At 42.0% G+C, this 13,977-nt stretch overlaps 1 protein-coding gene across 5 annotated transcripts in view; it reads left to right on the plus strand.

Annotated features, from left to right (window-relative positions):
* GPD2 (glycerol-3-phosphate dehydrogenase 2) overlaps positions 1-13,977 on the plus strand; it is a 302,607-nt gene that overhangs the window by 156,405 nt on the left and 132,225 nt on the right. For all 5 annotated transcript variants that reach the window (XR_008847310.1, XM_056536600.1, XM_056536602.1 and 2 more), the window contains exons 12-14: positions 600-731; positions 7,851-8,009; positions 13,462-13,574. Coding sequence is in view for 4 of the 5 variants with exons in the window: in XM_056536600.1 (XP_056392575.1) it covers positions 600-731; positions 7,851-8,009; positions 13,462-13,574 (404 nt within the window). In the remaining variant the exon portion in view is untranslated. The remainder of the gene's footprint in view (positions 1-599; positions 732-7,850; positions 8,010-13,461; positions 13,575-13,977) is intronic.

Genomic DNA, 13,977 nt, shown 5'->3' on the forward strand with positions numbered 1-13,977 from the left:
GGGGATGCACAAGGCCTCAACATAACAAAATGTAAAAAAAAATAAAAAATGACATGAACTGAAAACTTTCTGAACACATTGTATTGCCAAGGCAGCGGAACAATTCATCTGCATCTAATTTTGTGCCAGTGTTAATCTTCCAAAGGTATGAAATGTTTTAATTGTTTGACAAACGCCGACTCTTCCACGGAGCGCGCGTACAGAAATTAGCATTCCCTTCTGTGTTTTTTTTTTCTTTCTTTCTTTCTTTGTGATTTTCATGACAGTCCCATCTCCGTGACATCTAATTCCAACAATACATTCGTTAAATGTGATCACAGTTGCAAAAAGTAGTTGACGCGTCATTAGTCACAGTTACATTGATACATGCATATAGTAGTATAAGTGCTGGCCTAAGCGTTCACAACACAAGTCGTTTCCTCCCACACAATCAAGATTTAATACCCTCTTCAGTCTGTTTGATAAAAGCTCGGGGAATCTGACATAAGTAGCGTGCTTTTTTTTTATTTTTTATTTTTTTTCCTGCTGTGCTCCAAGGAGCAGAAGGAGGGGAGGCTGAGGAGTAAGATGCTCAGTGAATTGTTGATTCTCTCCTGCAGGTTGCCCAGCACCTGGCTGCCACCTATGGTGACAAGGCTTTCGAGGTAGCCAAATTGGCTAAGGTCACTGGAAAGAGATGGCCGATTGTTGGGAAGAGATTGGTTTCAGAATTTCCGTACATCGAAGCTGAGGTTTGTAGAAGTGAAATGTTTAAAGTGCTCTGCAAAAAAATTCATTCAATATCCTTGTTAAAAAATAAATAGATAATAAAATATATATATTACATATTATATTTATATTTTTTTATGTATAGTGTTATTCTTGCATATGGCTAACCCATTTTTTTCCTACCAGAGTGCCTTGAGCTGTTGCAAAACCACAACACTCAGCATGCCCGGACAGCCAACGACTGTCTGGACATGCTGGGAGTTGTAGTTTTGCAACAGCTCAAGGCACCCTTGTAGGTAAAAAAAAATGGGTGATGTGACATCACAGGTTACAGCTGTTTGCTTTGTCCCCCCCTCCCCCACTGGTTGGGAAACACTGGAGTAACTCTTTTGTATTTTTATTTGTAACACCGCAAAAAATAAGTTAAGTTCGGTCCCGTGCTGCCAGGAGGGGAGGGGGGATGGATCAGACAGCTGTAAGCTGTGACGTCACATCACAGGCTCTCAAAGCAATGTGCAAACGGTGGAATATCTGCACTTCCGCACCAATTCTGCTGGAATTGCGGTGCAAAAAGTTCAAGCACTATTGAATCGAATGGGATTCCGCCCGCAATGCCGCAAAATTTAAAGACAGGTCTTTAAATTATGCAGAATTTCCCCGGCGGAATTCCTGAAGTTCCACCATGTGAACATAGCCTACAAGGGAAGGAACGCAGCTGATATGGAAGATCTCTGCAGTATGGCTAGTAAAATTATAGTAGTGCACTCCAAAAAAATCATCAAATATCCTTGTCAAAAGATGAAATACAAATAAAAAAAGAAATATTCACATAATAAATAAGAAAAAGCTGTCCACGCATGCTAGGTGTTGTAGTTATGCAACAACTGGTTGGGAAACACTTGGGTAACCCATATGCCCGAATAACACTATACAAGTAAAAATATAAATATAATATTTTTGTTTGTAACATTGCAAAAAGAAGTTAAAGGTGAACTCCAGCAAATACTAACTCATCCCCTTATCACAGCAAAGGTGATAAATAGCTGATCGCGGGACCCCACACGATCTCTGGAACAAGACCCCAACTCTCTCAGTGAGGAGCGCCTGTCATCTACCGGTAGGCGGCACGCACTACATTAATTTCTATGGGAACGCTGATGATGCCCGAGTGCTGTACTCAGGTCATAGAAATGAATGGAACGCGTGCTGTCTGCAACATGCGCTCCTCATTGACAGCAGGGGTCCCGTTCTGGAGATTGCGGGGTGCCAACGGTCGGACCCCCCATGATCAACTACTTATCCCCTATCCTGGGGATTGGGGATAAGTTAGTTTTTGCTGGGACTCTTTAAGCCTGGTCCTATACTAACAGGAGGGGAGGGGGGATGGAGCAGACTGCTTTGAGAGCCTGTGACGGGACGTCACAGCTTACAAGTGAAAGAACACAGCTGATATGAAAGATCTCTACACTATAGCTAATATCCTTGTTTAAAAAATAGTTCAGAGATCTTCCATATCAGCTGTGCTCTCTCCCTTTTTAGCTGTGACATCACGTCACAGACTCTCATAGCTGTCTGACTCCTCCCCAACTCATTACATAGGGCAGCAGGAAGCCATTCTCAGTCACAATAGTTTGTCAGGACTGGGCATCATCAATATAATAAGCAGTACTGCCAGCTTTCCTCTTTACATCACTGGTCTGGTCCCATGCTGACAGGAGAGATGGAATAGACTGCTTTAAGAGCCTGTAACGTGACGTTACAGCTTACAAGGGAAAAACACAGCAGAAATGGAAGGTCTCTGCACTATGGCTAATAACATTATATTAGTAAGTCTTTTTTTTTTATACTTTTGACTGTTTCTTTTGCTGGACAACCCCTTTAATGCTCTATTATTGTGTGTACACAGCTCCATTGCAGATCTGTGCGACTCAATGTTTACAGAGTACCAACAAATCCTGTGTTGTCTGATCCTGTAGTCATGGGTACTTGCTACTTCCTAATCTATCAAATACATAGAAAGGGTCCAAATGTAAGGTAGTATTAACGTGACTGCGGTGCGGGGTCAGACTTCATCATAGGCTTTGTTTGTTATTACAGGAAGTTATACAATACGTTCCTATTATATCAGTTGTCTCTCTACCCTAAACACCAGTCCTAAAAAAGCCTTATTGCTGACTGGTCCCTTTAAGGTTCTGTGGCCTGGTCTTTCAGCTGTTTATCTGATTTGAATCTTGAATATTTTGGCGTGCATTAATTTTCCTCGCCGGAGACATGACAATATGACCATTTCATGAGGGAGACATTTGTCTGGATGACTATTTCCCACATATTCCTTCACTGGGATCAGTTAATTAGGTCATATAAAATGTATTTATCTACTTCACTTCATTAGTCGAATCCACGTTAATTCAGTCGCAAAGTAATTGGGAAATGTCACACCAGAAAAATGTTTTCTCCCTGAAATGGGTCATGTTGGCATGTCTGCCACTGTCATGCATTTCATTAGAGGAGACTTTTTTCACGGTGAGTGACCTTACTAACATTTTTAAGATCTTTTCTTCAGTTTATACAGAGTGCGGGGGGGATGGCGTGAGGTAGCATAAAGAAAACACAAAGGTGTCATCCTTGGCAACCGTTACGGATTTTAGTAGTAAATCACAACTAGAATCTGATTGGCTGCTGTGAAAAATGAGATTTGTTTCCCTGTTTCCTGTCCTGTGTTTGTAAACAATTATTTGTCCTTTAATTATTTGTCAATATTTTAATGAGAAATCGTGTAATTATTGGTTGTGAATTTGTTATGTAATTATTGTGTAGTTATTTGTTGTGTAAGTATTTGTTATTTATTTATTTATTTTTATAATTATTATTATTTTATTATTTGTCAATTATTTAACCCTTTAAAGGGGGTACTCCACTGGTACTCTGCTGTTTTTGTGATGCGAGGGGCGGCTGTGCCCCTCATGACGTCATGGCCACACACCCTCAATGCAAGTCAGTGGGAGGGGGTGTGACGCCCTCTCCCATAGACTTGCAATGAGGGGAGTGGCCATGACTCCATGAGAGGCGTGGCCGACCCCCACAGTGCGAAAATAGCATTCGGAACATTTAGTTCGACATGCTGGCCAGTGGAGTACCCCTTTAACCCCTTAAGGACTGAGCCCTTTTTCACCTTAAGGACTGAGCCCTTTTTCGCAATTCTGACCACCGTCACTTTAAGCGTTAATAACTCTAAAACACTTTTACAGAATATTCTGATTCTGAGATAGTTTTTTTGTGACATATTCTACTTTATTTTGGTGGTAAATTTTCGGCGTTACTTGCATCCTTTCTTGGTGAAAAATCCCAAAATTTCATAAAATTTTGAAAATTTTGCATTTTTCTAACTTTGAAGCTTTCTACTTGTAAGGAAAATGGATATTCCAAATAAATTTTATTTTTCTTCACAAATACAATATGTCCGCTTTATGTTGGCATCATAAAATGGACATATTTTTACTTTTCGAAAAAATTAGAGGGCTTCAAAGTAGAGCAGCAATTTTCAAAAATGTCATGAAAATTGCAAAATCTGAAGGGACAGATGTTACAGAACTACAACTCCCAGCATGCCTGGGCGGTCTAGGCATGCTGAGAGTTGTAGTTTGGCAACATCTGGAGGGCTACCGTTTGGGCACCACTGTAACAGTGATCACCAAACTGTGACCCTGCAGATGTTGCAAAACTACAACTTCCAGCATGTCCAGACAGCCTTTGGCTGTCTGGGCATGCTGGGAGTTGCCGTCCGGCCTTCCTAGTGGTTGCCACAGTAAAGATCACATTCATTTCACTTTCATTTCACCCCCCCCCCCCCCCTCGATTCCCTACCTGAGCCGTGATCTCTGCTGGATGTCTGCGATGATCGCAGGGCCCCACGCATCTGGTGCTCAGGTAAAGGCCTCCATCTTCTGCCCCAGTTCTGCCCGACATCCAGGGGTGGGCAGAACGGGGGGTTTCCATGGCAACCCCCTGTCCTGCGCTGCCATTGGTCAGAACTCAGTTCTGACTAATGGCAGGGGATAGGAGGAGATCGCAGCACTGCAACCTCACTCCTATCCCTTAGGATGATTGGGGCTGTCACTGACAACTCCGATCATCCCTATTTTTCCGGGTGATCGGGTCACCAGAGACCCGATCAGCCTGGAATTGGAGAAAATCGCATGTCTGAATTGACATGCGATTTTCTCCGATCGCCAACATGGGGGCGGGGGGGGTCTCAGGACCCCCCTGGGCGATGTGCCGGGGTGCACTGCTGAATGATTTCAGCAGGCATCCCGATCCGGTCGCCAAACGGCTAGCGGCGGGGACACGAATTCCCACGGGCGTATCCATATGCCCTCAGTCCTTAAGAACTTTAAAACGGGGGCGTATGGATACGCCCGCCATCCTTAACAGGTTAAGGGCCCAGCCCATTTGAGAAAACAGGCAGTCGTATGAGGGCTTGTACCAATTGTACTTTGTGATGACACCTTTCATATAACCATAAAATGTACGGCGCAACCCAAAAAAATATTATTTGTTGGAGGAAATTTAAAGGAGAACTGTAGTGCAATATAACTTATTCCCTATAAAAGGATAGAGAATAAGTTATAGATCCCGGGGGGGGGGGTCAACCACTAGAGCCCCCCGCAATCTCCTGTACGGGGCAGCGGCATTCTGCAGGAAGGAGGCGTTCCGTCCCCACATGACGCAGCAGCCGACACACCTCTTCCATGTATCCCATAGAAATACATGGAGGGGGCGTGTCTTCCCGGCTTCCTGCTGGGAACAACACTGCACTTCCTGCAGACTGCCGCAGCCCTGTACAGGAGATCGTGGGGGGCCTCAGCAGTCGGACCCCCCGCCATCTATAACTTATCCCCTATCCTTCGGATAAGTTATATTGCGCTACAGTTCTCCTTTAAAAGAAAATCCAAAATTTTGCAAATGTTTGGGGGGTTTCAATTTTACACAGTGCACTTAATGTAAAGCTGACATGTTCTCTTCATTCTGTGGGTCACTGTGATTTAAATGATACCCATGTTTACATGTTTGTCTGTTACTGTGCTACACTTAAAAAAAAAAAAAATCACTTTTGTACGAAATAACTATGCCTAAAATCTCCTTATTCTGACCACTTTTTTATTTTTCTAATTTTTTATTTTTATTTTTCCCTGATCTGTAATTGTTATTGTTACCATTTTTGCAATTATCTGACTTTTTGATCACTTTTTATAAAAAAATTTCTGGATTGTGATGTGACCATAAATTTTGGCCTTTATTTTTGTATGTTTACACTATTCACTGTACAGGATCAATAACATTGGAATTTAATAGTTTGGATATTTTTGCGCTCAGCAATACCTAATATGTGTAACATTTTTTATTAAAAATTTTTATTGAGGGAGGGGCTTATATATATATTTTTTTTTTCATATTTAAAGTATTTTATTGAACCAAACAAAAACAAACAGATGGGCAGCACATCAGCATATTTTTTTATATCTTTTCTTTACTTTTTGTTTTACATTTTATAAGTCCCTACAGGGGACTATTAAAGGAGAAGTCTCATCCTAAACAATTACTGAAAACTGTATTCCCTATCCGCAGGGTAAACTGTGTAAGCATAACCTAAGGAACTGTTTCATTTTTGTGTCTCTGCATTTAGAAAGCCACTTTTTTCCTGAAATTTTTTATCTATTGGTTTAAGAAGTAGGAGTATGAGAGTTTGTTTTGTGAGGAGTTGTGTTACCTTTACGCTATAGTTCATCTGACTACGGCAATACCAAATGTGTAAATGTATGTATAGGCTTTGTTTTTTTATTAAGTGTGTATTTAGTAAAATACAGTAATATCACATTTGATTTACAAAAAAAAAAGTTTAGTTTTTTTGTAACATATTTTTCTATTGATGTTTCAGTTTTAGTTTTTTTGTTTGTTTTTTTAATGGAATGTGTCAAATTTTTAAGAAAAACCATTGTGGCTGCAAATACAATATATATTATTTTTTATTATTTGAGAAGGGGTGGGGGCCAAAAAAAGCAATTCTGATGTTTGTTTTGTTTTTGTTTTTTAATGTCCCTTCCTGTGCAGTTTGTTACCATAAATGGGCACTGTCACCAAACTTTTTGTTTGATATGTTGTAGCACTTATGTAATACAACATATCTCTAATATACTTTCAGAATTTTTTTTTATCATTAAAATTGTGTAATTTACATTTAAAAACCGGCCACTAGGGGTCTCCCTCCTAGTGGCCGGCTGCAGCCTGACATGACGTCACTAGTGAATTAGGACCGATGCTGGCTGGCCAATTGGTCCTAATTCAGTCAGCCTGTGCTCGCTCCCTGCCTGTCAATTAGACAGACAGACAGGAGCGAGTACAGAGAACAGAGGATGCGCGCATTGGCTCCCTGGCCTCACATGAGAGCGGGGTTCGGAGGGGGGTTCCAAGAGCGTGGTTCGGGGTAGAGCTGCTTCCAGTTGTTTCACCACTACAACTCCCAGCATGCCTTGACAGCCAATAGATGTCAAGCAAGCTGGAAGTTGTAGTGGTGAAACAGCTGGAGGCACCCTGTATAGATGAGCTAAGGGCGGAAGTCGACCCCCCCAACAGGCATCAGTGATGTTGTGCCTGCTGGGGAAGTCTGCCTGGTAAGTGAGCCCATTACCAGGTAGAAAAAAAGGCATTTCTCAGATAGTAAAAAAAAAAAATTTAAAGGCAGGGAGGGGGTTAGGGATAGGTGTGCAATAGGCAGGGACAGAAATAAAATGGATGGTGGGAGCTACTCTTTAACTATATTTCTGCCATTGCAAAACTACTTTATAAGCATTTTGTAACAGTTTTGCTAAATAAAATCACTTTTTATTGGAAAAAAAAAAAAGTTGATGTAGCTGGGGTGACAGGTCGAGCCCCCTCTTTCTATCCAGTCATATATATTCTGTAGATTTTTACTTTGACTTTGATCTTGCCTATTATTTGGACCAGATGTCTTTATAAATGTCGTCTTTATAAATTCGTCTTTATAAATGTACACGAATTTCACAGTATATTTTAAAGCTTCTATCATTGCTTCCTCTAGCTAAGAACAACAATAATAATTGTGTATTTCGCTTTTGCCGTCATAGGTAAAATACGCTTTGAGGGAATACGCCTGCACGGCTGTGGACATCATTTCACGGCGCACGCGCCTTGCGTTCCTAAACGTACAAGCTGCAGAAGAAGCTTTACCCCGAATTGTAGACATTATGGCTAAAGAACTGAACTGGAAGGAACAAAAGAAAAAGGTATTGCTGCCCGGTATTAATCATCTGGGTTTACATAAGGATGAGCTGCAGTACCAGATAAAGCCTATACACAGGGGTGAAGTAAAGACAGATCCCTCCAAGGACAGCACAGAATAGAGCTGGCGCACAAGGCTTCAAAGGTAAAAACTGATTTATTTTACCCGGCATGCAACGCGTTTTGTTGGATAATCAGCTTTATCAGGCGATGCCTGATGAAGCTGGTTATCCAGCGAAACGCGTTGCATGCCGGGTAAAATAAATCAGTTTTTACCTTTGAAGCCTTGTGCGCCAGCTCTATCCTGTGCTGTCCTTGGAGGGATCTGTCTTTGCTTCACTTCGTGTTGCCAGGAGCGGCTGCCGAGTCTCGCCCGTCCAGGGTTTTATGCCTACACCATTGTTGTACTTGGTCGCAGTACAACCAACATCGGTGAGCAATATTGCTTTAGTTTTACTCGATTGTCTTACGGTATCACACCAGGAGCGCTGTCTCCCTTTGTGAATATATACACAGGGGTGGCGCTGTTGGCCGAGTGGGAATCTTTTTCTTCTTCATACAAACACTTAATAATAAGAATAAGAATAATAATGTTTAATAATAGAATAGTGTTGATCGTTATAGACCTAAATATGACACCATTTCTGGAATTTGTTGTGGAAGAGAAGTTCCTAATGATCCAGCGTCTGCAGACAGATCCTAGAATCTTCGGATTGCCATGAGGAGCCTAATGCTAATGTTGCTTCAGTGATACGAGGAACACTGCAGGGGCACAAGTGCTATTAAACCCCAAAGAATTAGTCCTTGTGCTGGGAGCGGTGTTATCTGTCAAGCTGAATATCCAAATTAGGAATCAAATGAGTTGGTTAACTGGGCTTGAAGATGAATTAAAGAGGAGAAGATAATAATAATAATAGCAAAGACCATATAATGCAGTATGTAGTATAGACTCAAAATCTTGTTCATAGCTATAAAGGGCACTCACAGAAATATAACATAAAGAGGAAACATGTGATTCCTATGAGGCTATGGTCACATGGCGGAATGTCTGCCCGGAAAATTGTCGGGCAGTCAGCAGGGATTGGCAGAATGTGTCGCCACTAGGACCGCTCGTAGAAGCTCGTCTCCATAGACAGCAGCGCATTTCTGAGCGGATTCCGCAGAAAGAATTGACATGTCAATTTTTTTCTGCAGAGGCCAGAATCTGCATTTCCGCAGAAGATGTTTTTGACATACATACCTGAGTAGTACCCTCTGTATGTCCAGTTTTGTAGGGGAAAGGGCCACTGTGCAACCTGCACCTACCTTAAAGGAGTAGTCCAGTGGTGAACCCAGTGGTGAACAACTTATCCCCTATCCTAAGGATAGGGGATAAGTTTGAGATCGCGGGGGTCCGACCACTGGGGCCCCCTGCGATCTCCTGTACGGAGCACGACAGCCCGCGGGAAGGGGGCGTGTCGACCTCCGCACGAAGCGGCGGCCGACACGCCCCCTCAATACAATTCTATGGCATAGACGAAACTCTGGTTTCGGCAATCTCCGGCTCTGCCATAGAGATGTATTGAGGGGGCGTGTCGTCCACCGCTTCGTGCGGAGGTCGACACCCGCTATCTGGCCGGAGAGCCTGGCCCCGTACATAGAGATCACAGGGGGCCCCAGTGGTTGGACCCCCGCGATGTCAAACTTATCCCCTATCCTTAGGATAGGGGATAATTTTTTCACCACTGGACTACCCCTTTAAAGAGGTTATGCCAAGATTAAAAGTTATCTTTTATCCCAAGTGTTTCCCAACCAGAGTGCCTCCAGCTGTTGCAAAACTACAACTCCCAGCATGCCCAGACAGCAGTAGCCGGACACTCACTGTCGATGACAGGCAGCGGCGATCCCACCGCTGCAAGTCAGTAACCCTTTAGACGCTATGATCTATACCGATCACGGCATCTAAAGTGAAAGTAAAAAGTGAGCTAAAATAGCCAGGCTAGATCAGTGGATTGTCGATCACACTGTATAGCGCTATGCCATAGGCATAGCATTATACAGTAAATGCAATCTAATGATTGCATATCCCCTTTGGGGACTTAAAAAGTGTATAAAAGAGAATGAAAAAAAAGTTTCTAAAATTATATACAACGCACTCCCCTAATAAAAAATGAAATTACCCTTATTTTCCCATTGTAAAAAATAAATAAAAAATTACCATATTTGGTATCACCGCGTGTGTAAATGTCCAAACTATTAAAATATAATGTTTATTTTCCTGCACGGTAAACGGTGTTAATGTAAAAAAGAAATATCAAACACCAAAAATACAGATGTAGAAATGGTAACAATAAAAACTACAGATCACAGCGCAAAAAATAAGCACGTATACTTCCCTGTATACGGAAAAATTATTGGATTAATTAGACAATTTTATGCATTTGAATTTTGTTAAAAAAAGTTAGCATTTTTTCAAAGTAGGAAAATAATAGAAAAACTATAAATTGGATATCATTTTAATCGCATTGACCTATAGAATAAAGATAATGGCCCTGATTAACTATTGTAAACCTGACATGTTTTATCGGGTTGTGCGCCAGAATCTGGCACATTGCACCACAAATTCTGTCTTCGCCAGAATTTTATCTGCGCCAGAAATGAAAAACTTGACCAATTCTCCATTTTACTGAGAAAACCAGAAAAAGAGGCGTGTCTGTCAGGAAAGGGGGGCGTGGAGACAGAAAAGGGGCGTGTTCCTGACATTTTCACAAAAACCATACATATTTACTAAGGTTTCCACAGAAAATGTGGTGGATTTTTGCTGAGGAAAACCCTACAGGTCAGAGCATGTGTAAAAAAAGCAAAATGTAGAGAAAAGTGCAAAATTTCGTTGCAAGCTGCTTTATTGAAGATACATCACACCATAAAAACGACAATCAGTCAGACATGAAACAAGCTTCAATAAAGCTGCTTGCAACGAAGTGCTGGACCCTCCATACATTCTTCCTTTGACATTGGATGCCTTGCCGGGCACCGGTCCGTGCACCATACACAAGGGAAGGTGAGCTGGAATACTCACCTGTTTGTTAAAAGTGCAAAATGTAGGAAAAGCTTAGTAAATACTGTGGAAAAAAATTGTAGGGAATTAAAAACCCACAAAGAAACCTACAAAGTACAATTTGTTGCACAAAAAACAAGCCCTCATATGGGTCTGTAGATGAAAAAATAAAAGTTATGGATTTTAATAGGGGAGGAGGAGAAAACAAAGATGAAAATTGGCCTGGTCCTTAAAGGACATCTGTAGCAAAATACAACTGATCCCCAAAAGGGGCCCCGCATTGCCGCTCTATGTGAGCAACTAATGCACGTAGTGTTGGCCTCTCTGAGGTCGACGGTACTCCCCCTCCCAATACAGTTCTTTGGGAGAGGTGGGGAGGCGCCTTTCCCATAGAGATACATGGAGGAGGCGTGTCTGACGCGACGTCACACTGTGTCCGGCACGCTTCCTGCACGGAAGAGCTGTGGCAGAGCAGTGGCCCTGTGCAGGAGATCGCGGGGAGTCCCAGCTGTCGAACCCCCCCCCCCCATGATCAAACACTTATCCCCCATCCTGTGGATAGGAGAGATGTTGTATTTTGCTGCAGATGTCCTTTAGGGGTTAAAGAGCCATTCTAGTATGCTTCTATAGTAAACTCTCTGTCCCATTTGTGGATATGGGTGAGAGCTGCAGTACCAGATCAAGAGTGGCGCTGTGACTCTTATTTCTAAATTTGGACAGCCCCGTCAAGTATTGCATTAGATTCCATGCATTCCTTGCATTGCTGCACTAAATCTTGTATGACATGCCATCACAGGCCATAGCTAACGTGTATCTCTATACGGGCGCGATGCAATATGGGGGAGACCAATGCACGAAAACCCCAAACCACTTTTCCCACTTCTTCAGAACTATTGCATGTCCATTGGAGCCACAACATCATGTAGCCTTTGCTTTTAACATGGCGAATGGAATGTGTGCGGCGTGGGGGGGGGGGGGGGGGGTTAGATAATATTCCATCAATATTTGTTTCATAAGAATGTTGCCAGGATAAAGTCAGGATGAAGCTGAGCAATGTCTTACTGAATAAATAATGAACACGTCTGGATCTCACTGCCCTTTATTTCAACCATCACCCAAGACAAGACTTGATTGTAGATATATGTGAATAATGGGGTACTGATCACATGACCCTTCCAGGTCTCTCTGTCATGTGTAAGATAAAGGAAATTCACACAGAGATGACCAGTTAATGGAAGATAAAGACATTTATATTTAAGGCCACGTAGGAGCAGGGGATTAATTGGTATTCCATCTCGCTGTGCATATTGCCCTTCTCCATCCTCACATTTCCAGATCCGCGCTCTGATTATGACAAATTGTTTTCCTTAACACAGAAAGACTTTTTTTTTTTTTTTGAACAGTTGTTTTAAATTTTTGCTTTTAACTCCCTTATGACATGTTTCGATTCTTCCTCTCTCTTTTTCCTAACGCAGTTATATTGGAGAAGTTAACCGATTGTCCGCTATATATTTAGAGATATTTTATATTTTATGGTTTTAGGTACATTTGGCACCGGACGTTGGCATCTTCAGATTATGATGATGTCACATTTGGCATATTATCTGTAAGGCTGCATTCACACTACGTGTTGTACATACGGGTGCCGGATCCGGGGGGGAGGGGCAAACCGGGCGCTCCCGTACCCCAGCCGAATCAGCCGGTGACTCCATTTACTTTAATGAGCCGACCGGAGGCAAACGGTGACTCCGGCCTGCTCAGTTCTGACCCGTATGCGGTTTTGGACTGGACCTAAAACCGTAGTAAACTACCTGACCTATGCTGTCCATTTTCGTAACTGTCCAGAGTAGGAGTAAATCCCCATAGCAAACATATTCTGCTCTGGACAGTTCCTAAAATGGACAGCAGAGGTCAGCAGAGAGCACTATGGTCATAACATCAGAGGAAATGCATTTCTTTTTTGGATTTCACTTTAGTATACAGCTCCTAAAAAGTACTGGAAGGATTAAGATTTTTTTAATAGAAGTGATTTACAAATCTGTTTAACTTTCTGGTTGATTTACAAACCAGTTGATTAAAAAAAAAAAAGTTTTCCACGGGAGTACCCCTTTAAGTGGAGAATTTGCAGTATTTTTTTTCTCCGTTCAACTCCTGTCCTTTAAATGGTATGAGTGACAAAGAGCCCTTTATCAGAGCTCACCAGCAGTGTGAACCTACCCTTATACAGCCAAAGGCTGTCCGGGCATGCTGGGAGTTGTAGTTTTGCAACAGCTGGAGGCACCCTGGTAGGAAAAAACTGGTTTAAAAGTATGTTCTTCTGTAGCATCCAGTTGGCTGGAAATAGGTAGGAAATACATCTCTAACATCCAAGGGCAGCTTAACAGAGAAATGTTCATATCTTGCCCCTTTTTCTTTACCAGGAAGAATTGGAAACGGCGAAACAGTTTTTGTATTACGAAATGGGATACAAAGCGCGGTCCGAACAACTCACCGATCGATCGGAAATTAATTTATCACCTTCAGATATAGACAGGTAAGAGGATCAGACGTGTAACCCCTCCCAGCTCTGTATTTTACTTTTTCATTCCACCTGTTGTGTATTCGGGACAGATTGTAATTCCAATGAGAATCACTCTCGGCGGTCTTCAGCTCAATATATTTTGGATTAAATCAAAATCAATATAGATATTAGGAAATACAGCCGAGTAGAGAGACGCAATCTTTTTGCCATGGAATACATATTTATCATGGTATCGCGTTGCCTTACATTCTTAACAGTGCAATGTCCTACAGTGCAAGACAAAACAATGTACGGTAATGGTATATATATATGTGAATCAATGTCAGTCTGCTGCCGTAAAGGAATATTGATAAGTCAATAAGGCCTTTTACTGTACTAATCTAATGTATGGGGGTAAATCAATGTATCTTTATTT

This window comes from Hyla sarda, chromosome 8 (genome assembly GCF_029499605.1).
Source record: "Hyla sarda isolate aHylSar1 chromosome 8, aHylSar1.hap1, whole genome shotgun sequence".
Lineage (NCBI taxonomy): Eukaryota > Metazoa > Chordata > Amphibia > Anura > Hylidae > Hyla > Hyla sarda.